At 45.5% G+C, this 22,813-nt stretch overlaps 8 protein-coding genes across 8 annotated transcripts; 5 read left to right on the forward strand and 3 right to left on the reverse strand.

The window, feature by feature from the left end:
* The first annotated feature begins 221 nt into the window (after window positions 1-221).
* On the forward strand, window positions 222-1,136 carry LOC120458867. Its single transcript, XM_039646700.2, has 2 exons — window positions 222-439; window positions 496-1,136. The coding sequence occupies exons 1-2, from the start codon at window positions 342-344 to the stop codon at window positions 1,034-1,036; spliced, it is 639 nt and encodes a 212-aa protein (XP_039502634.1). The 5' UTR covers window positions 222-341; the 3' UTR covers window positions 1,037-1,136.
* A 136-nt stretch (window positions 1,137-1,272) lies between these two features.
* Window positions 1,273-2,406, reverse strand: LOC120458866 (FAD synthase). The gene has a single exon (XM_039646699.1). It carries the CDS (start codon window positions 2,311-2,313, stop codon window positions 1,543-1,545), a length of 771 nt encoding a protein of 256 aa, XP_039502633.1. The 5' UTR covers window positions 2,314-2,406; the 3' UTR covers window positions 1,273-1,542.
* Window positions 2,407-3,338: 932 nt separating this feature from the next.
* LOC120455218 (vitelline membrane protein Vm34Ca) lies at window positions 3,339-3,840 on the forward strand. Its single transcript, XM_039641189.2, has one exon. It carries the CDS (start codon window positions 3,395-3,397, stop codon window positions 3,752-3,754), a length of 360 nt encoding a protein of 119 aa, XP_039497123.1. The 5' UTR covers window positions 3,339-3,394; the 3' UTR covers window positions 3,755-3,840.
* Window positions 3,841-4,106: 266 nt separating this feature from the next.
* On the reverse strand, window positions 4,107-11,408 carry LOC120455210. The gene is made up of 7 exons (XM_039641175.1): window positions 11,249-11,408; window positions 10,715-11,172; window positions 6,944-7,075; window positions 6,428-6,843; window positions 6,293-6,365; window positions 4,617-5,909; window positions 4,107-4,554 (listed from the first exon to the last, which is right to left on the reverse strand). Exons 2-7 carry the CDS (start codon window positions 11,168-11,170, stop codon window positions 4,426-4,428), a joined length of 2,499 nt encoding a protein of 832 aa, XP_039497109.1. The 5' UTR covers window positions 11,171-11,172; window positions 11,249-11,408; the 3' UTR covers window positions 4,107-4,425.
* A 263-nt stretch (window positions 11,409-11,671) lies between these two features.
* LOC120458768 (dynein intermediate chain 3, ciliary) lies at window positions 11,672-13,862 on the forward strand. The gene is made up of 2 exons (XM_039646541.1): window positions 11,672-13,355; window positions 13,419-13,862. The coding sequence occupies exons 1-2, from the start codon at window positions 11,808-11,810 to the stop codon at window positions 13,758-13,760; spliced, it is 1,890 nt and encodes a 629-aa protein (XP_039502475.1). The 5' UTR covers window positions 11,672-11,807; the 3' UTR covers window positions 13,761-13,862.
* A 188-nt stretch (window positions 13,863-14,050) lies between these two features.
* On the forward strand, window positions 14,051-14,848 carry LOC120458568 (membrane-associated progesterone receptor component 1). Its single transcript, XM_039646269.2, has one exon. It carries the CDS (start codon window positions 14,155-14,157, stop codon window positions 14,773-14,775), a length of 621 nt encoding a protein of 206 aa, XP_039502203.1. The 5' UTR covers window positions 14,051-14,154; the 3' UTR covers window positions 14,776-14,848.
* Window positions 14,849-14,971: 123 nt separating this feature from the next.
* Window positions 14,972-16,039, forward strand: LOC120458578 (60S ribosomal protein L24). The gene is made up of 3 exons (XM_039646280.2): window positions 14,972-15,103; window positions 15,218-15,293; window positions 15,359-16,039. The coding sequence occupies exons 1-3, from the start codon at window positions 15,099-15,101 to the stop codon at window positions 15,743-15,745; spliced, it is 468 nt and encodes a 155-aa protein (XP_039502214.1). The 5' UTR covers window positions 14,972-15,098; the 3' UTR covers window positions 15,746-16,039.
* Window positions 16,040-16,348: 309 nt separating this feature from the next.
* On the reverse strand, window positions 16,349-22,592 carry LOC120458551 (general transcription factor 3C polypeptide 1). Its single transcript, XM_039646235.2, has 7 exons — window positions 22,419-22,592; window positions 21,808-22,360; window positions 21,018-21,753; window positions 19,933-20,952; window positions 18,873-19,874; window positions 17,448-18,814; window positions 16,349-17,379 (listed from the first exon to the last, which is right to left on the reverse strand). The coding sequence occupies exons 1-7, from the start codon at window positions 22,501-22,503 to the stop codon at window positions 16,422-16,424; spliced, it is 5,721 nt and encodes a 1,906-aa protein (XP_039502169.1). The 5' UTR covers window positions 22,504-22,592; the 3' UTR covers window positions 16,349-16,421.
* Between the last annotated feature and the right edge of the window lie 221 nt (window positions 22,593-22,813).

A 22,813-nucleotide genomic window follows, 5' to 3' on the forward strand; every position in this document is an offset into this window, starting at 1 on the left:
TTTATTTTAAGTATATTTTCAGATTGAAAAAAGTGAGAAAAATATAACAAGTGAGACATTGTAATCAATGATTTTCTTTTATTAACGTAAGCTACGTAAAACATATAACAAATCATTGATAAAATTGTAATTAAAACCACAAACGTGACAGTGTATCACCAGTATTAGATATCTGAGAAATTCCACTTGTCAAATGGAAATCATTTCAGCTACTTTTACATGCCGGTTTGTACGCCGAACACGATTCCCAAGCAACCGGAAAAGATGACAAAACCCAAGCATAAACACTATATAACGCTGTGAGTTCAGAAACTTCATCGCACTCAGCGAAAATTGGCAAAATGTGGAACAAACCGTATTTGGGAATAATCATTTTTTGTGTGATGGCCAGCGGTGGAGAAGCCATACCCACTGATTTGGCCAGATACTCTCAGTTGGGGTAATTATCTATAATTTTGTACACTATAAAACCATAAAATATTGCAACATTCGTAGACAGGTACCGTTAGCGACAGCCAACAACAGCGTGCTGTCCACCACTGATCATTTGGGTCTCCTGCAGGAGACTTCCTCGGTAGCTCCGGGCTTTGAATACGCCCTACTGGGTGAGGATCCGCAGGATCAGCAATGGTTTCGCGTCAGCCTCACACCGAAAACCAACAAAACTGTCTACCGGGCGCAGTTCGCTACTCGAAAGCATCCGCCCTTCAATTCGCAAGTTGCCCACCGGCACGATAAGACCATTCAGGATCTGCTCAACTGGCTGGACCGTTCCGAGGATCAGAGTCTGTGGAAAGTTTATCGTGATCTGTTGGAGTACACGCCACAGGCACAGTCATCTAGCCAGGAGTACCCCAATGGCATTGAAATCGAGAAAGCGAAAAAGATGTCCAGGAAGCAGGAATGCCATAGGAGCAATCCCCGACTGCTCCTCGTGGATGACGAGGGAACCAGTACCACGACTTCATCAACGCCAAGTAAAAGTCCAACGCAACCCACGCATGAGTTGGTGTATTTCTTAAAGGGGCCTAAGTGAACCCTAGTTCTAAAGACGAAATACTCGTGTTTGTCATAATATTTATTAATACTTTGCAAAGAAAAGTTTTCGAAATAAATAACATTTTGCTAACAATAAATTAAGTCTAAAATATGAAAAATGATATTCAACAGCTAAGAAAATAAATAATAAAATAAAATTCAAAATGTTCCTTTTTACAGCACCTGAGACCACAGAGTTCCTGAGCTTTAGGTGCAAAAGCTTTCTCAAATTTCTCACCAAATATTCAAGAACTTTTACTTGCATTTCTCTTATACAGTAGATAAAAGTGGTATAAGGGGCTAGGCCGGTTTGTACAAGTTATTCAAATTGTCTGATAAGCGAAATGTGAACAAGTGAAATGGGGTCTTGACGAAGAATTGTCGGCCCAGTTAGCTGACACTTGCTGCTCCACTTTGTCTCATATTGGGGTGGAAAAATGAAAAGAAAATCAAGTCAAGAGCAGAGCCGGAAACTTTGAGCTTGACCTGAACTTTGGCCACTGCTTATTGTTTGGTTCCGCTGACTGCGACCTGGCCATGCCCATCCCTGTTGATCCGCTTCAGGCGCACATCCTCCAATTCGTAGGCTGCTCGATAAGTCATCTTGCCCAGCTTTTCGTCGTAAGACAGCAGATTGGGATTAAGACGCGTTGAACTGCGATCTCCTATGGATGTGTAGCCCCGATCGTAGAGGCAGCAGTAGGGCAGATTTTTGGAGCGCAAATAGCTCCAAATGTCGTGGTAGCTCCACTCAAGCAGCGGGAAGATCCGCATCATCGCTGGCCATCCGTTGTTGGTAGGTGCCATATCGCATAGATCAAAGCCTTCGGGATCGCTGCGCCGGCAGCCGAGGAAGATGGCCTTCACCTGGGAATCCTCGGCTATCAGCTGCTCAAAGGCAACTTTGAGGGCTCCTTGGTATATCCTTAGTTGTAGTCCATAGCGCTGGACAGAATCATCCACGAACGTCTCAAGCTCCTCAAATGGATTCGCGGACTTCACGTAAACCGCTTCCAGGGGCATTGAGGTCGTCGGTGACGTCATCCTGGCTAAAATATCCAGCAAGACCGTGCAATCCTTGCCACCATTAAAGGACAGCATCATCTCATTTGGCTTATACAAAGTCATGGCCCGTTTTATTACCTCCTCAGAGTGTTCGAGCTTGTGCCTCAGTTGGTCATTCGATTCGCTCTTTTCAACTGTGGGAACATACAACCCACGGCTTGTATGATAATGACGGCAGACTTTGTACAAAAATTGCGAAGTGAGTTTCATTTTGATAAGATGAAATTTAACTCAAGCTCTTGGTTTTCGTATGAAAATGTAAATATAAAAGCTACATCGAATTTTGAAGTGAAATAAAGCATTTCATGACTGCTAGATTCTTCTTATATCTGTCACAAGTTTTCTATGCGTTTGACCAAAGACATTATAATTATTCTAATGTCTTTTGTTTGACATTGTCAATAGACTTAAGATGAGATTATCAGAGCTGTGAAAGCCTGATAGAAATATTTATTTTCTTGCTTTTGTAAGAAATCATAAAACAATTATAACTAAACATTTTTAAGAACTTAGTAATAAATAAAAATACTTTAAAATAAAATATATAATTCTTAACTATCCACTAAAAGATATAGTCCATGGCTAAACAATTTGGTTCAAGTAGTATGCAAATATTAAAAAACAATTAATAAAACAACTGAGTCGCTCATAATGTACAATACAAATTTGCTGTAATGGAGCAAAAGGTTACTTAATCAACAGATTTGCAAGAACTTGTAAGAAAGGTTTCTGCAGAACGATTGTTGCTATGCATAAACATAAACGAATAATTTCTGCTATGCAAGACATATTCGGCACGCGATTACAAATTCTCGCGAAAAATTCAGACCATTGAACTAAATGAATATGCTAGTAATTAATTATTTATTTTCATATAATATTATTTTCACATATCACGTTTCATAAACCTAAATGAAAGTTATCTAAAACGTTTTAATAAAATAATATAGCTCAACACAAAGCCAATACATTTAGTTCTTGTTGCTTCAACCAACTTTAGTTCCGTTGTTTTATTCATTTACCATTTTGGCATGCGACAATTTGTTTACTCAACAAGTTCAGTGGCCCAAAAAAAGTGGAGGAAATGTTTGTTCTTTTCGCTTTCTGTTGGCCATGCAGAAAAAGCGCCACTCACGCCGACATCCAGGGGTCGTTGGTTAAACTGAAAACTTGGTCAGTGCTTGCCTCTGCACTTTTGGTGGCACTGCATCGGGTATATAAACCTCGAGTGTCGAAGGCAGAAGCATCGCAGTCTGCTACCAACAGTCTAAGAAATCATCAACCAATCAACATGAAGTGCATCGCCATCGTCTCCACCATCTGCCTGCTGGCCGCTTTCGTTGCCGCCGATAAGGAGGATAAGATGCTCGGCTCCTCCTACGGTGGTGGCTACGGCAAGCCCGCCGCTGCTCCCGCTCCATCTTACGCCGCTCCGGCTGCCGCTCCCCAGGCCTACGCCGCCCCAGCTGCTCCATCCTACGCCGCCGCTCCGGTCTCGATCCCGGCTCCTCCCTGCCCCAAGAACTACCTGTTCAGCTGCCAGCCCAACCTTGCCCCAGTGCCATGCAGCGCTCCAGCTCCCAGCTACGGATCCGCCGGTGCCTACTCGCAGTACGCCCCCGTCTACGCCCCTCAGCCCATCCAGTGGTAGGACGATCCACAGATGCCACTAAGCCCTGATCAACGACAACTGCAATGCATCAAAAAATAAAAAAAAATATTTATGTTTAACCATAACACTCGATATCTTTCAATTTAATCACTTATGTGGGGGTTTACCATAGTTTGACTAAGGCACTTTACTCAACGGAAAATCACTGAAAAATCAATTGATTTAAGTTCTTTCTGTTTTCAGAGGCTGATCTGTTAAAATTTCTATTAACTTTTTATCTGAAAAATTAGTGGCTTATTAATTCATGCTATTACATTTTTATCAGAAACTAGTGGCTTATCAATTCATACTTGAAAAATCACTTTTAGAAATACAAAAACTTTTTAGATAATTCTGGTAAGTTCGTCTTTAATATTGAATTCTTCTAATTAACACCTTTGCAATTAATCATTTCTGTTAAAATAAGAACAATAAACGTTAACAAACTTTATGGCTTATGTATTAAAATCGCTGAATGAAACAGCAGAAGCACTTGGAACCAGCTCACTATAAAGTAATAACTACATGAGTGGTTTTCAAAATGAAATTAGTGTGAAATAATAATGGCAAATGTGAAGACATCAAAAATATTTAAATTCGTTTCGCTTGCATAAGAAGAAAAGTCAATCCAATCACTTTCGTTGTTCTAAAAAAGAGTGGTTGACACCTCCTTAATAATCGTCCGGATCAACTTCATCATCAAAGAATCGCGCTGCCTGCAACTGTTTTCTGATGGCTCCCACTTGAGTTAGGATTTTAGGCGATGATGTTGAAACGGTAAACTTTTGCACGGCAGGAACCTGTGAATAAACCAAGATATAAGTATCATTGTTTAATGATTGGTATTAAGGTATCCACTTACTTCCCAGCGCTTTTTTAGATTCTCAATCTTTTGCTGTCCATTTTCAACCAAGGGTGCACCTGTCTCCTGTCGTGTCATTTTGGGCATCTCGCGCAGCAGAGGCATCGATAGATTGTGGCCAGCAGCCTCCCTAAGAACAACATCTCTCCTTGCCAATGACTGCGGTGTTGTTTGAGTGCCCCGATGACGGGACTCGCTCTTGCTTCGATGCAACTCCGATTGCTTTAGCTTTTGGTGCTGCTTGGTGGCCAGATCGCCGTAGTTCTTGAGATAGCGGGACAGCCGCTGATCCGTCTGACGTCGAACCCGCTCCACCGCGTGCTCATCGGCGCTATCCAGCTCGAAGCTGGTGTTGGCACTACCCGAAGTGGCTGGCAGTTGTTCGAGGATAGACGGCTTCACTGGCGTAGCCTTATAGTCAGCATGGAATACCGAGTTTCGCGCTATGTTAACGGAATATGGTGGCGATACATCGGCGAGATTACTCGCAGTAGAGTCCTTAGCCGGAGCCACAGCATAGTTCAGTTCCAGAACTTGAAATGAATTGTTTGAGGGCGGATCTCCAAAGGATTCCTTGTCGTTAACATGCGTGCGCTCTGTGTCCCTGCCGCAGGCAACTTCCTCCAAGCAAAACGAGCAGAGATTTCGGCGACAGTTCATGCATACATTCCGTTCCCGCTGGCAAGCTCGGCACACATCACTCTTGCTCAGGCACTGGGGGCACATGGCGTATAGTCGCTCGCACTTGTGACACACCAGGGCGTAGCTGTTCTGGCAGTTATGGTTGGGATCTTCCTCCCGAAGCTCATCCTGATCTTGCTCCTCCTTACTCTCCTCTGAGTCTTCGCTCGGTTTTGCCCCGTTTTCTCCAATCTGCTTGGTTTCCTTTTGCTTTAGCTTAAGAGCCAGTTTTCGCTGGCATCGCAGACAGCAGCTCTCGTAGCTCTTAAGCGGTTCATCGCAAAGCGGACAAATTTTGTCGCACAAATGGAAGCACTCGCGCTCGATTTTGGCCATTTGAGGCACCTCAAAGTCCAACTCAACGGCCGGCGGTAAAGGCTGACCGCGTCTGTACTCGTGATGTGCAGAGTTACTAAAATATTTGTACACCCGATTGGTGTTGCTATCTGTGCTTATGTTAGTGGCGTTGTTGCTTTTGCCTTTAGTGCGGGACGTCCTGGGCGTATCAGCTAGATTGTTGATCTCCTTGGCGTGCAGCAACTGGGCATCCTGTTCCAGCTTGGCCAACAATTGCTCGCGCATCAAGCGGTTCTGTTCCGAGTCAATGCGAGCCTGTCAGCATAGTGAACAAAAGTAAGAGAAATTTTATTCAATTAATAACGCTGGACTCGAACGTAACTGCGTGTCATTAGATGTGGATAAACGAAATCAGAGGCCATAATATTTCTATCAATTACAATTAATAACCTTCACCATTTACTTTGGGCCAAAAGCTTATAAACTTAATGGTAATACCAATCAACGACAATAGCGCGTAATCGAATTGTTTGATATGTGATCTAAAATAAACTCAAGGTTCTACGGTTAACAAGTTAACTGGTGGTCGTTCAATACAAATGTATTCTGTTTTTCAGAAACAATGACTTGAAATGTATAAGTACTTTTACTATTGCAATGTTAAATAACAACTGTAGTTTTATCAAACTATATATTACCCTTTCAGCTCGCACGCGCTCTTTTTCCAACTGCTCCTCCAACTGTATTGTCTTCAATTGTGCCTCCAGTCGCCTTGTAGGAAAATAGTCATAGTCAAAACTAAGATAAACTAAGAAAAATCTATTTAATATTACCTGGTCAAAGCCTCCTCCTGTCGACGCTCTTTTTCCCTTAGCAATTCTATGGAGCGACGTTTTTCGTCAATTTGCTGCATCAGATCCCGCTGGTAATCCTTTTTACGAGCTGTTTCCAGCTCGGCACTACGCAGGTTGCGCTCCATAATACCATCTCCTGTTACAATGTTCGAGAGCTCCACATGTCCCAGATCCTGGAGGAGTTTTTGACGTGTTGTGCCTGGCCGAATTTTGGGCGGCACATAGTTGGGATTACTATTTACAATTAACTCTAGGTCAGTCTTATCCGTTGTGCTGTGGTTCGAGGTGCTTGTGCTGGATTGGCTGGAGCGGATTGGTGCTGGAGCAGCAGCTGGTTGAGATGTCTTCCTCACTTGTTCCGCTCTGACATGCTTGTTAACCGGCGGATGGAGCATCTACAGGAGTAGAATACAAGCTCGTAAATCTAACACTGCTTGGCGTTATGAATGTCGGCACATAATCAAACTATTTTTATGGTAATATTGAAACGCTTACCTGGTGCTTGAGAAAGTTCTGCTGGTTCTCGCGCTGTCGCTCACGCAAATAATTTTGCCGCTTCTGATTTTCATTGTTAAAGCCGGGGAAGTACGAATAAAATGTGTCCGTAACCCATTGCTCCATATCATCCTGCGTGCGAGAGAGAAAACGAACGTGAGTGGGCCGTCGTCCTTACTTGTGAGTGGTTTCTTGCCGAGCTGTATATATATATATATATCCCCATATTCCTTATCGCACCCATGGCTTGTTTCTAATTCCCCGTGTTCCTTTCGGCGACACTAACCACCAGCAAGAAGCTCGTATACATTTTTACATGTGGCATGGGCCACAAATTATTCTGGCTTCGTTCTTTCTCTGCTTTTGGGGTCAGCAGCACCAGCACTTCACCAGGAGCTGCTCCAGCGAACACTCCACAATGCCTACTGCCATTTTTGCACATAATTTGTATGCCGTCGACGGCGCAAATCGCGTGCACCGATGGCATCAACAAAATTATATATAATACAAACACCAAGCTAAAGACAAGGGTTCGACTATACTACTACTTATTTACATGTCTTATAAGCATCAAATACATTCGTAAGTAAACGAAAAACATGCAGAAATACTATACAGATATAATATTATATTAAACTCTTTTCTATTTGGGGAGCACAAACTATATAACTTTAAATACATTTTTTGTAGTATTTAAGTATTTTGAGGGCTGTCATCTTGGTTTTGATTGGCTACCTTCATCCACAAATACTTTATTTAGTGAAGGGTAACAAAAATAATAACATAAAGGACGAGGCGCTTCGTAAAACGACTGAAGGCGCCTTCAGCACTCGGCTGAGACGTCTTTCCACGCCAGGTTATCAACAAAACCCAGCTGTTTCAGCCCACTGGTGTGCGATGTGCCTTCAGTCGAAGGGAACCTGCACTTCAATTTATTAGCTGCATGCATTACTACGCTTCACTCACTATTAGCCCTGATGATGTGCGCCTTAATTAAAGTAGGTTTTAACGTTTTCATCATTTCGCGTAAGTGGCTGAAGGGTTCGAGGATATCCGAGTAACGTTTTTGGGTTGCATAATTAAGTGCAATTTATGAATATGATAGTTAATAGCTGGCAGAGCGCTCAGTCCAGCAATGAAAGCTGTTAAAGCAAACGCTTTCCAGTAATTCAGGTCAAGGAAACTATCAAAATGAAGACTTCAAATTGGAAGAGTAAGTCGTGGCGAGAAGGAATCCGAATTACGAGGTCACGAAGTTCATCTCTGGTGGGGGGAAAAGGTGGCCAGTCTAGGCTCAGCTTTTCTTGAGCCATTAACCGAAATCAGTTGTGCAGAAACAGTGGGTTTCAATTTCATATTGAGCTGCTTGGTCGTTGACAACAATTATTTTAGCCAAGTCCTACCAAATAATATACAAAATTCATAAAGGAACCTATATCATTCCTTTCAAACATTGTTGTTCAAAAATTTGTTAATAATTTTTAAAGCCACCTTATTTAAAGTTGATGCAGCCACTGTGGCGAACTTTAACGACCTGACTTACTACGCCCATTCATCGGATCTGATTGCGTGCCGCATCAAAATTGGGTTAACTAAGTGCCAGGTAGTTTGAGTACGAAAAGCGCGAAAATTAATGAAAATGCGTATGAAAGTTGAACGGGAATCGGGAATGGATTCCCTTTGTACTTGTCACGCATCTCTGTAAGTTCAAGGGCATTTAACAGAAGGTATTTATAATTATTCGACAATCAGATGACCTCAATTTAATTCGAAATACGTCACAACTATTAGTCCTGCAATCGTTAACAACCTCTTTAATTACCACTTGTCTGCCCGTGTCCTTGTCCAGGTCATGACTTCTATTCGCAGTACATTTGTCAACATCAATTGGTAGTCGAGTTTCCGTGTGCCCTTTTGACTTTAATAGTCTGACTATTCCTAGAATATATATGGAGTATACTACTTTCTTTGGCTTTAATTTGATCGATTTGGTCGAGCTACTTTCATTCATTCTTAATATTCATCACTTCAGTATCAATTATTATTAGTAAGTTATGAAAAAACAGCGCAGTTGCAGGTGGGCGTGTCTGACACATACAAATGGTGCACTTTCACACCAATGCACATAGAAAAGGAAAATGAGTCGGCAAAATTAAACCTATTGGGGCATAGACAAACATATTGTAAAAGACAGAAGTCGGAAATATTTGTAAACAATGTGTACATTTTTTTTTAATCCATGAAGAAATATTATTTTATAACTAGCAGTCCAACAGTCTGATTCCTTCATAAATATAACAAAAATATACATTTTACTTGTCAGTTTGTATATTTTTAGAAATCGTTCAATATTTGCTTTACGTCACTCTGATTTTTGGGTTAACTTCTGGCGCTCGCCGGTTTGCAAATGAAGTCAATTAGACTGCCTTTTTATTGCGTTCCGTTCGTTGGTTTTGATTTGCCGGCAATCAGCGGCACGCCTCACCTCATAAAGGTGTATTTTGTGGGTTATAGGGTATGTTGCTATAGAGAACCGAATTGGCACTTGGTAATTTCAAGTTCAGGCAAACAAAAGCAAGCGCAACAAACGAGCTTCAAGTAACAACTGAGAGCGGTGCCAGCAAATTCATTAAGCGAATGGTCGCCTGTTCACACAGAGCCGAAATGGTTGGTAACTGGAGCACGGCATCGACTTGCTACATTAGAAAATAGTAGCAACTAGAAACGGGCCATGCAACATTGATAGCGGAAGGAAACGAGGCCACACTCAAAACGCAACGCAACAAAACACGGAGAAGTGTAACGAAATAATATGAATAATTAAAATGCCCAACTAATTGTGCTGCTCTCTAAACGCCACACGCGGTACGTTGCAAACTAATAGGCTATGCAATCTAAACGGTAGGGTGAGCGATTTGGCCAGCAATTATTTAGCAGCCCTCCGAGAACTCAAGGCATTTAAATAATGCAAATTGAAAAGTGAAAACCGGAAAGTTCAGCATGTTTATATAAAGGCTCGATGAAAATCTCAAAGTTTTGCAATTGAAATGGGAATTTTATTGACATAAATTAAGAAATTGTAAATGCAATATACTTATAAGCATACAGGTGCTTTCAAATAACCAGGAACTAATGGATACTCACAAGTGGCACATCTTTTTCATTGTTGTTATTTTACACAATTTTTTAGGAAACAGTGTGGAAGCCCTAACGTTCAATTGTAATAGTTTGAAAATACATACGTACAATTGTACACTTTAACCAGCAGGAAAATTAATTCTAATATATTTTGAAGCATTATGTTTTTTACTTTCAACCTAAGGCTTTCTAATTGTCCAGAACTCACCAAATTGTCCGCAGACACTTAGTTAAAGCTAAGAGCACTGTGAAACCTTTTGTGCAACTGAGCCGAAAATTCCAAAAAACGTAGTTTTGGAAAAGCTTGAACATAAGTGAGCAGCGCAACGAGGCGTAGAGAAACCCATTTTGCACATTTATGGCCAATCGCCAGACAAATTGGCGATGCGGTAAGAGGCGCCAGTGAAGCGCAACGCACGTTCTCGAGCTTAGTCTTCAACACTGATTCAGAGGATCGGCACTGAAACCAAACAGCAAAGCATTTCCCCAAGTATATTGGATAATTTGGTACAGGTTTAGGGAATTATTTACAAATATTTATATTTTAGAGCTAGAAGCTATCGTATATAGTATAGTAGATTCTATCTTATGTATATAATTATGTTCAATATCATTTTTTTTCAGTGCACTTACCGACCGACGGATTGGAAAGCGGTTCTCACTGAGCGGTCGCTCGTTCTCCAAATTGCGCCGCATCGACGCATCTGGCGACTTGTACGGACGAGCGCTGCCGACGAGCAGCTGGCGCTGATTCGCGAGTTCCTTGGTGGATTTTGAGGGGTTGGGAGGCAGTACGCCCCGCTCTGTTGGAAGCTCCTTCTCCTCCCCATGCTGCTGCTCCTCCTCCCCAACCAGGTGCAAGTCCAAGTGAAGTTCTTCGTTTTGGCCGCCGGTTGCCAAGGAAGACGATTGTGTGGCGGGTTCATTGGACTCCGTGCACTCCTTAAACTCCTTGGCCCTGCGACATTGCACTTTGAAGTCGTCGGACTTCACTAGATGGGCGGCGGGGCAAGGATTTTGGCTGGCCAGGCGCTGGCGCTCCTTCTGCAGTTGCTGGCGTTCCAGGGAAAGGAATTCTTGCAGATCCATTTCTAAATCAACAGATTGTAAAGAGAGTCATTAAAATAGACAAAGTACATGAGCTCATTGGCATTCGCCGAAACTCACCATAGTGCAAATTGCTCAAATTCGCTTTTGGACATTCAATGCCAACGCAACAATGCTTGCTCTATTATTTACGCACTGTTTAATTGGGTAAATTACGCGTTGCTTTCGAAAAAGTTGAATGTTTTCCGCGTTCTAATAATGCGGTGTGACCGCATCTTGGCTACCTGTTACTTCCCGCAACAGGCACACTAGCGCGTTATGCAGCGTCCAGAAAATGGTCACCCGACTGCGGTAAAGTAACACACCGGAAACTGTTATTTCACTGTAAACTAACAGGGAATTAAAAACATATTTTAAAATGTTATTAAAGTTAACAATGTTACATGAACAAGCTAAGCTTTAAAAGTAGAAACAAAATATAGTACAAAAAACATTCAGCGCGTATTCCAAGACAAATAAGTCAGATATAAAAGTATATCTGTTCGCTCGCTTTTATTAAATTTCATAGATTTGTTCAAGAAGGAAATACGTTAAAATTTCTTCGTTTCGTATCTAGTGATACAAACAATCATTCCGAATATAATCACTTATTTAGTTTTTAGTTGCTTAATCGATTGCAATGGGTACCTTGGGCAACCAGTTCATCCTGTCGCGGGAGCGCCGCCGCTTCGGGAGGCAGTGCCTCTTCACGGACCGCAATGAGATGATCCTCAGTGTGCAGCCAAGTGGACGACTACGCCTTAAGTACATCCTGCGCAATCCGATAAACGAGCGGACGCAGCTGAGCGAACAGTATGCCGCCTCCTCGGCGTTGACCCACAACGTGACACTGGATTCCCATGGCCTGAATCACTACGAAGGCGGCTGGAACGTCAAGGAGGTGAACATTTTGGATGAGGAGTCCACACTGCGCTATCGCAAGAAGGTCGAGCGCGATGACTCCTGGGGCATCGAGGTGAACCAACTGATGCACGACGCAATGGACATCAGTTCGGCCAATAATGCAATCAACATATACGAGGACTTCTTTGTGGATCTACCAGCCGATTTGGGTCATGGGATCAGCATGAAGATCGCGGCCAGGCTTATTCATGTCTTTCATGATCTGTGGATCCCGTCGCGTCAGCTGAAGACGTGCGAGTGGCTGAACAACGACCCCAATCAGTTTCTCCTGTTTTTCACCAACACACAGAGCCTGACACCGAACTACACAAAGCAGCTGAACACCCTGCCCGATTTTGGCAACGATAATCCGCATGCGTTCTACGTTTGGAACGTGGATGACGCCACCCGACCGGTGGCCTACTACGATTCCACGAGAGTCGTGCGGATCGCCAGGGTGTGCATGCGGGATGAGAGTTACATGGTGGGTGGACTCCAAGAGGGACAGGTTGGCTTCTGGCTAACCGATAACCAGGGTGGGCCCAAGACCATTTGCCCCCTGGAGGCATGTCATCGCGAGGCCACCACCGCCATCTGCTGGGTGCACTCGAAGCTCAACACGGAGTTTTACTCGGGATCATTGGATGGGTCCATCAAGTACTGGGATACCCGGAATCTACTGATGCCGGTGCATGAGATACTGGCAGAACCGGATCCCCAGTCCATTCAAAATCGCCAAAATGCACATGGCGTTACTGTCCTCGAGTTCGAGTACACCATCCCAGTGCGCTACATCGTCTGCACGGATATGGGTTACTTGTTCGTCTGCAATCGCAAGGGCACGACTCCGCAGGAAACTATCGTTGCCTCCTATCAACTTTTTGTCGGTCCCATTCGCTGCGTAATGCGTAATCCGTTCTTTGTGAAGAACTTCCTGGTGGTGGGCGATTGGCGAGTGCGGATCTGGTCGGAGGAGGTGAAGAACTGCCCCAGTACCTTCTACATCCGCCGGCCGAACCAGGTGTTGAGCGGTGCCTGGAGCACCGGACGCTGCTCGCTGTTCTGCATTGGTGACGACAAGGGCAACTTGGAGTTTTGGGACCTGCTTATGTCCCACACTCGACCAATTCTCACCATCAAATACAAGTACCCCGTCACCCATCTGATATTCAAGCCGGATGGATGCATACTAACCGTGAGCCTGGCCAACGGAGATTGTCTGATGCTCCGCATGGAGGAGGGTATGCGAACCGCCACCGTCAAGGAGAAGTCACTCATGATGTCGGTGAGTGGTCGTAATCTGTTCCAGAGAAGGCAATGTTTTCTTATTTATTTCTTTAAAGTGCAGATGTTTGAACGGGAGATACAGCGTTGCAAACTTCTGGAGGCTCGCGAGGAGGAGATCAAGTTGAAGAAGCGCCTGACCACCATTTTCTTGGAGGAGGAGCGCAAGTCCCGGGAAAAGCTGGAGGCCAAGAAGAAGAAGGGCCAGGCCAAGCGGGAAATGGAGCCGAAGCCCGAGGACGAAGCGACCATCTTTCTCAGGATGATCGAGAGCGATGCGGAATTCAGCAAGGCTCTTCTGGAGTTCAACGAAGCCATGGAAAACATCACCTTACAGCGTGCCAAGCGCACTTTCGCCATGGAGCGCACTGTATTCGAAACGAATCACCCCATCTCTCAGGAATAGGGGGATATATATTTTTGAGTTCCCTATTATACATTAGCTAGCGCTTTCTTACATCATTATATAACCAATATATGCATTTTAATAAAAGCAATGTGAATACAAGTTTCGAGAGCTTTCAAGTTAAGAATATCCACATGATAGAAGATATCGCAAAGGGGTTCATGAGATTTTGATTAACTAAGTAAAAGGTATCTAATAGTTGAGGCACCTGTTTTATTAGTAGTTTCAGGGATGCTATGAATTGATTTAAATTTTCAAAAAAAAAAGGAGGCTAAGCTAAGTACATCAATTAAAAAAAAAGAGACAAAGGGCAGTCAGTACAAGACATTCAGAGATAGTTTTCATACAATATTTTCACATCTTAAACCCAGACTCTGGAATTGGAAGCAACACGATGGTTGATAACTCCAAGGCCGTGGAACACGTCACCAGCTGGTACTCCAGCTTATACAATTCCATTAAACAAACGCCCATCAATGTCACTCTTCTGATTATATCGACCATCGTGTTCTACAAGGTGGCGAGTATTAGCCGACGTCTGAGTCGACATCGTAAGGATCGGGATCAGGCCAAGGCACCAGGTGCAGCTGACTTCTGTGAGGATGATGGCCAGGAGAAAGCGGATGTGGATCTTCCGCCCCTGCGGCAGGACTTTACGGTTCCGGAACTTCGGGAATATGACGGCACCCGTGCGGATGGTCGCATTCTGGTGGCCGTCAACTTTAATATTTACGATGTGTCGCGATCCGAGCATTACTATGGGCGAAATGGCGTTAATCCAAACTATGCCGGTCGGGATATTTCGCGGCATTTGATCAATTTACCGGTGAACTTGAATGCCAGCGAGGATTTTGATGATTTGAGTGACCTCTCAAACGGCCAAATGAACACTTTGCGGGAGTGGGAACAGCAGTACAATGAAAAGTACCCGTTTGTTGGAAAACTTAAGGAGGAACCACACATAAATTATACCAACGAGGCGGATTTGGAGTTGGATACAGCGGATTATATATGACTCTCTTTCCGAATTATGCGCATTGATCCAATAATAATAGTATCCATAATAAAAATAATGTAGGCCCAGAAAATCTGTAAGTTTTTATTTTAACGATTTAGGAATTTGTGTTCATTAATCTACATTACTAACAAAAATAATAATTAAAAACTTTTTTATTTTCGAATTTTGTGCGCCTAACAGCCCGCAGTTAACAGCACCACAACGGCACGTGTTGGTATTTTTTAAGCCATTTCGTCCGACCGTGGCAGCCACACTAATTTGGCTCTGCTTTGCGTTTCCACTTCCGTTTTCTTTTCTTTTCGTGTTTCTACGCCAGCAAGATGAAGTACGTTAATGAAAAGCGTTGAAATGCTCGGTTATTGTGGTATACAGCATTTCCTAACCCCATTTTGGCAATTGTAAACAGTGCCCCTGCTAATGAGAATGTTTGTATTTGCAGAATTGGCTTGTGCGCATTCAGCGGGTACAAAATCTACCCCGGTCATGGCAAGACCATGGTCAAGATCGATGGCAAGGTGAGTTTCCGGCGCAGATGCTCTACCCATGGAGGACGGATAATGAACATTGATTACTCTTGCAGTCCTTCACCTTCCTGGACAAGAAGTGCGAGCGCTCCTACCTGATGAAGCGCAATCCCCGCAAGGTTACGTGGACCGTGCTGTACCGCCGGAAGCACCGCAAGGGAATCGAGGAGGAGGCCTCCAAGAAGCGCACTCGCCGCACCCAGAAGTTCCAGCGCGCCATCGTCGGCGCCTCGCTGGCCGAGATCCTGGCCAAGCGCAACATGAAGCCGGAGGTGCGCAAGGCGCAGCGCGACCAGGCCATCAAGGTGGCCAAGGAGCAGAAGCGTGCCGTCAAGGCCGCCAAGAAGGCTGCTGCCCCCGCTCCCGCGAAGAAGTCCGCTCCCAAGCAGAAGGCCGCCAAGGTCACGCAGAAGGCTGCTCCCCGCGTCGGAGGCAAGCGGTAAACACCTTTCGCCGGTAGTGATGTGCTAAAGTTAGTCCAGGATTTAAGGAACCACTCGTGAATTGAAAATTAAACAAACGCCGCGAATGCGAATTCGTGGTGACCAAAAAAACCTGTCGCGTGTTTTTAATCAAGCTTGGCTTGCGGTGTGGAAACTACACAAGAAAAGAATATTGTGTACGTCATGAATCAATAATTTAACTTTATCCATCAGTTTTGACCAGATGTCGGATTTTTAAATTGTCATATTTATTAAACGGCAAATATATACCTTCATATCATAGCTGAGATTAAAGCCTAGACTTTTATTTTTCCAGACCCATTAGGAACACTTGAATATTCGAAGTCAGAAAGAACATAGATCGCGAAAAAATGTTAAACATCCAAAAATTGGTGATAAAAACAACTTTATTAGAAGCACAAACCACAATAGCTCCACATCAGTTAGTTGACTTACATTTAATTATCAACGTATGAAACATACGAAATTAATAGGTTGGTCAGGATATAATCACTTAAATACTAAGAGCTTTAATTATTTTTCCAGTATCTAGAATAATTACGATAAAAAATATCTACCGATCAAAGTAATCATTGAAATTTGATCTTGCAATGAGACAGGTCATTATATTAGTGCATCCTAAACTAGTCTTGACAAGGTAATCAATGAGTGATCTTTAAATAAATTCAGTGCTGTATTTTTTTATGCCAATGAAGTTGGTGAGCCTGCCTATAGCGTGGCCATGCACTTGAACGTAGGTCTGCATGGGATCGTAGAGCTCCGTGACTGGCTGCTCATCACCGTCTTCATGTTCATCATCCAGCAGCGATTCCACGTGCACTTTGTGAGGTCGCATCTCCATTAGTTGTACGCAACCGAGATCGTGCAGAAGCTCCAGCAGGAACATGACGTCCACAGGCACCAAGTGCAAGAACCTGAGAAACAAGCTGTGCACGGTGCAGCCTACACGAGAGATGCACTCGCTGAGAACGGCGCCCAGCCAGCGGTCGAGGACGCGTCGATTGAGGGATGCATTTACGCGGATCCAAGGCTGCGGTCGCATGGCAATTGCATCCCGTGAAGCTTCCAGAGTGGTATTAGCCACTTCGAGGGAGGGTTCCTTTCGTGTAATCCTCTTTGGCCGCTTGGCAGCAGATCCACCCGCCTCGTCACTCTCACTTTCAGTGCTCAGTTGCTCCATGAGTTTAACCTTCTTTTCTGGAACAGAGCTAGCTGTCTCCTGAGCCTCCAGTTTGCGCTTGTGACCAACGACGGCTAGGAGTGTTCCAGGTGCCGCCGCCACCATGGTCTGCACTTTTTCCCGCTCCAATCTCTTGATGTGGAACGTGTGCACCACCCAATTACGGATGTGGTTTTTATGAACATACATGACACTAACTATGCCCACTCGTTTGATTAGATTGTGGTCAGCTAGTAGATGGAGAGTTTCCAACAGGAAATCTCCCAGGGGAAATATCCTCCTCAACTCCAGGCCCTTCACACCGAGTGAATGCTTTTCAATGTGACAGAGTATGTCCTCCATGTGGCGGATGGCACGATCATCGAATCCACTCTCGTGCAGCTTAGGCCTAAGGCTTTCAAAGCTGTTCTCCGTGTACTGCCAGTAGGTAGTTCTGTAAGTAAATCAAAATAAAGTGTTTAGGGGTAATAATTTGAGAAAGTTTCTAGTTAAGACACATACTTAAGAACCTTGTCGAGAACCGAAGTACGCAGGCTGTCAATTGTCTGTTTGGTTTCCGGCTGTTCCACAACCTTCATTGCAATGGTGGGTAGATGAACTACAAACACATCCTGCGCTCGAGCACGCTCTTCCTTGTTCAGTGCAGGTTCGTACTCCTGAACGCGATCCGCCTCCCATGCATGTGGCTCATCATCAAGCAGCTCAGCACAAATGGAACGCCAGTCGGTGAGCTTGTGCTGGGTTCGTTCCTCTAGCGTCTTACCCAAATCCTTAAGCTCCGTCGTTCGTTGTTTTTGTCGCCAGAAAGCCTCCAGTTGCTGTGCAAACGGCAGAAGATTGGCGTTGGTCACTGTGAGGGGTGTTCCCGCTGGATGCGATTCCAGTTCGAACTGCTGCGATGGTAAAGCATCGGCCACCAGTTGCCGGAGAATGGGTCGCTGCTCGTGGGCAATCCGCTCGACGGCGTTTAAATAGTTGCCACTGCGCATAATGCAGTTGGCGAAGGGGCAGTCGAACTGCTCCAAACGCGACTGGCTTAAAGTGATGGCCTCGCCCAAGGCATCCAGTGCACAGAAGAAATGCATAGCACGCAGCTGCAGTTTGGAGAGCTGGTTATAAGCAGAAGTCGGGAGGCGAAAGCTCAGGTTGGCCGGATGAAAACGCACACGCGACGCTTGGCGTCCACTGCACTCGCCCTCCAACCGCTTAGAGTACTCGGTTTGCGGGGCGTTGTCGAAGATGCAGCTGTAGTGATCCAGAATTCGATCTGAGTGGCAACCACTCTGCCTGCCCATGGTGGTGGTGTCCACGGTCAGGATATTTGTGGGCAGCTGAAGTGAAAGACGTAGCCTGTTTTCCGACAACCACTCGCCCATCACCAGGAGTTGGCCGAAATGCGGCGAGGATAGCTGCTGCTCCTGGTCTGCCCGCAGCTTTTGGTCCAATGCAAAGAAGCTGTCGTAGAGGAAGTGCGTCAGCTTGGTGTAAATTAGGCGGTACTTGTACTTTGAGCTCAGCAAATGACCAGGTCCGGAGATTTGGCGGCTGGCAGCCGACTGAATGTTTCGCCTCTTCACCGCAACTAGCAACGAATCTGCACGCGCTTTGTTGAAGGCTGAGTTGAGCACCTCCTCGGAGAAGTGCTTGTAGATCTCGAAAGTCTGCAGGTTCAGCAGCGTCTTGTCCTTGGCGCAGCATATGTTGCTGTGCAACACGCCATGAGCGACGGCCACCTGTAGATCCGTCTCCGAAGCGGGGTCCTGGAATAGCAATTGCTGCTCCTCGTGCGCCGATCGACACTCGCGTAGTTGGCTGCCAAAGGCGTCCAAGGAGTCGGGCAGCAAAAACTGGCGGCTAACAGAACCTTGCTGGATTCAAGAAAGATTAAAAAGTATGTACACCAAGTGCAACTTTTATTTAACTTACAGATTTCGCTATCATTCGCTGCAGTTTGGCCATCATTAGGGCAAAGTGAGTCATAAGCGCGTTTTGGAAATCGGTCTTATTGGAATAATCTCGCTTCAGCTGGCTCAAAAATCGTTCGTTGTACACCGTGTTGAACTGTGGCTGCGTTTGCATTGCGTAGATCCAGCTGGGCACGTCCGGAATGTCGCGCTTCATCTTCACCATAAACTGAACGCGGCGCACGCAGGCCTGAGTTGTCTTGTTGCAGATGCCCAGCCAGCGGCGAATCAAATCGCGGCAGACAACAGCCAAGTCGCACAAGGCCAAGGTCATTGTGGGTGCATCAATGAACATGTAAACGGCCCGGCCCATCTTGAGCAAACGATCCTCCTCTGGCGCCCATTTAACGCGCAATGTTCGCATATTCCTGAGGGCATCCCGGTCAATGTCGTCTCGTGGGCCGGAGGACTTATTTAAAGTTTTGCCGGAGGATAGCTCGCGTGCTTTGCGTACCGCTAGTCGGGGACCAATCTTCAGGCGCGTGATTACAGCTCGCTTCCGGACTGTCCTCTTTGCCTTTTCCCTTGCTGCATTTGACTTTCCACCATTCTGGCGCTGCACCCACGACCAGTGGCGGAACTGGTGGGCAAACAAATGGGAGCTCAATCCAGCGGCTCCCAGGTGATCACCAGGCACTGTTCCGTTGTCCAGCTCAACGGCCTGGTTGAACTCCACCGTGGGCTGGAAGACCAGAACCTTCAAACGCGCCGGTAGACTTCTCTGCGTGCTTAACGATTTGCGGTATCCCAGCTTCGTGTAAATGCAGATGTGCTGCAGCTTGGCCCAGTAGTTGCCCAGTTGTTCCACGCTGGAGAACTCAAAGTTGAGCTTTGTATACGAGCGATCGGCGCTCACTTGCATGTAGTTGTGCTCTGTGCTGGAAGTCGTATCCAGCAAACTTGTTCGCTGATTGAGGAACACCCAGCGGTGCAGGGAGTCACGACCTAACTTCTGATCGCTTACCTAAATACGAATAATTTTAATAAATGGAATTAAGCGAATGAATAATACAATTTCCCACCTGTATTAGACCCATATTGTTGAGAAGTCGCAGAGTGCCCACGTAAAGCTGCTGCAACTTCAAACGTGGCACAATCGTTTCCAGCTTGAGCTGGGAAAGCAGGTAGTGCTGACGGATGGGATGCTGAAGCTGCAGACGCAACTCGTCGCTGGCTTCACGCTCGATGCGACAGATGCGCAGAAAGAGCGAGAGCGGCATTCTGTCCATGGCATCCATAAAGTAAAGCCAGCCAGATGGTTTGTCTGCGTAGGGCGGCAACGGCGGTATAAAAGTGCGCCAACCTATGTCCTCGGAGAAGGGCTGAACCTTTACTTCATCCGCCTGCCACTCGTCGAAGAACTGGCGCGGTTGCAGTGCCGGTTCTGACTTCTGCCATTGCTGCACAAGCTCGGCGGTCATGGGTAGAGGCTTCTGTTCCGGCGACAGCTCGTGGTGCAAATAGTAGAGGAACTCGTGCAATGTCCTCGCCAACAGAAGTTTGGGTGCCTGCGTCTTGAAGACTACACTTGAACGCTCCGGCGTCAGTTTTCGACGAGCGAGTAATTCCTTGCGCTCCTTGGGAGGCATCTGTGATGGGCGCTTCAAGCGCTCCTCAGTGATCAAGTGGAAGTTACTCTTGAGCTTGACAATCTCGCGTTTCATGACCGCGTGGTCAAGACCGATTTTCGGGTGTGTGGCGAAACGGTAGACGCGAACGCGTTGATTGTAGTGTAGGGTGATCTCGAACACGTTTATAACATTTTCCTCAACCATAGGACGCAGAAGGCGCATCAAAGAGCGGCGGCATAGGCTATCCTTAAAGCCGGCCTGCCGCTCCGTTTCCTGGAGAGATCTTAACACCCGGGGCAGGGGCACCAGACAATTCTGGTCGATCTGGCGCACAATCATTTTCTGGCGGTTGATTTGGCGCTGTGTCTGATTGGCCGCTCGGGTCTTCTTAATTTTGAACGCTATGGGTCGGGCATTCGTCACGATCTCGGGTAAGTCCTTCAGCAGAACATCAGTGCTTTCGGTAATATTCTAGGTCAAACAGTATAAAATATAAAAATAAGAACCATCTTCATTTATAATATATTAATACTTACCGGCTCATCCTTACACCTAATCTCCAGTGCCTTTTTCTTGATCTCGTCCTCTTTTGTAAGATCCCCCAAGTGTCCTACGGCCACAAAGCGGAACTGCCGGCTCTTTCCCACCTGCTCCGAGTACTCTTTTACCAGGCCGTGTTTTTTTACTCGTTTAATAAAGTGTCGCATTGAGGTGGCGTTGATGCCAGTGTAATGGCACAACTCGTTGCTATTAAGACCCCGTTTGCCGAATTTCGCCACTGCGCGGTAAACTTCCTCCTCCGGAGGCATATCAAGAAAGCAGTGGCCCAGATCCAAGAACTCGGATGCCTGATTCTCCTCGCTTTCATCATCCTTGTACAGATCCTTCAGTTGCATATTTGGATTGCGCAGCTGTATCACTGTCACCTTGCGTGTGGTTGCTTTGGACTGCTTTCCCGACTTGGTCAGTGGCGCAACGGGCCTTTCCACTTGCTTAGTCTCGAAGAACTTACGAAAGGCGTGGGTCACCAGTAGCTTCTTCGTCTTAAAATTGGTAGGACGGCCTAGTAGATCGGTTATTTCGGTCACGGGTACCTGGCGGCTTGGCGTACGCATTATTTCCAGGTATAGCTTTTCCAGATTTTCCTGAGAGTGGTTCTTGTAGATGCGGTAAAAGCGCGGTAGCATCAGCAGCGAAGAGACCAGGATGCGTCCCTTGTTCATTTCGTTATAGTTCTGGGCAATAATTAGCTGCAGATTTATCAACTTGTTTCTGTAAAGTACGTACTTTTAAGTAGTAAATATAATTATAGTTATTGAAACTCACTTGATATAGAAGAGAATTCCTGTGTCCTTGCTGTAGTTTATAAGAGACCAAGGGCCTGCGGTCGTGTGTCCGCTGTACCGAGACCGTCCGATGGCCTCCAGGAAGATGTAGTTGGGCAGTGGCAGATTCTTGGGCATCATGAGGCTTTCGGGTGTGAGCGCTGTCTCCCTTAGCTCTTGGGAGGCCACTACTACGAGCCTGCCGGCCCACTGTTCCGTGGCTTGAGCGGCATTAAGAGAAAGCAGATCGCTGGAAGGGATTGGCTTGCGGGTCTTGAAGTCGTTGCAGTTACCCTTGATGTCGCCCTCTTGCACATACGCGGCCGGGAACAACATGTAGGGACACTGCTCGGGCACCACTGGCAATCCCAGCTGCTCGTCGATGTCGTTGAGGCGATCATAGTAGGGCATTAGTGGTCTGTCCGCCGGCAGTTCAAAGAACTCGATCTTGTGGGACGGAGTGCGCAGCAGCAAGGTCCACGTCTGATCCCGAATGCGGTCAGGCAGCGGAGATGGAAAAAAATCCAGGCGTCTGGCCAGCAGGTCCCATAGATCTAAAAGAATAAACAAATAACTTTGGCTTGAAGTGTAATAGGCATGGAAGTCACTTACAGGGCAATGTCACCCCCTCCAAACCCTCGAGGGCTACCTCATCATAGATGGCGTGGATCCAGGACCCTCCGGAACTGGCACTCATTCTTAAAAACTTGATTTAACTTCAATACGAGATATCAAAACAATTAAGTGTGATTTTGACTGGTAGTCTACTACAGGTAGAGTTGCCAACCACCGTTAAATAGTAAACACGCACCAAACCAGCTGTTGCTTAGTCGCTAATTTTTGCTTTTCAAAGTATTATTAATTACGAGCACACAAGAATCCAAAATGTAAATAGCATTATGCAATATTTAATTTTTTCTAATAATTTATTAATAAAAACCTTGCCTAAATTTAATGCGTTTTGTTATTGTCCACTGTAAAGTTATCGATTACTTGGCAAATTTAGG

Source organism: Drosophila santomea, chromosome 2L, assembly GCF_016746245.2.
Source record: "Drosophila santomea strain STO CAGO 1482 chromosome 2L, Prin_Dsan_1.1, whole genome shotgun sequence".
In the NCBI taxonomy this organism is placed as follows: Eukaryota; Metazoa; Arthropoda; class Insecta; order Diptera; family Drosophilidae; genus Drosophila; species Drosophila santomea.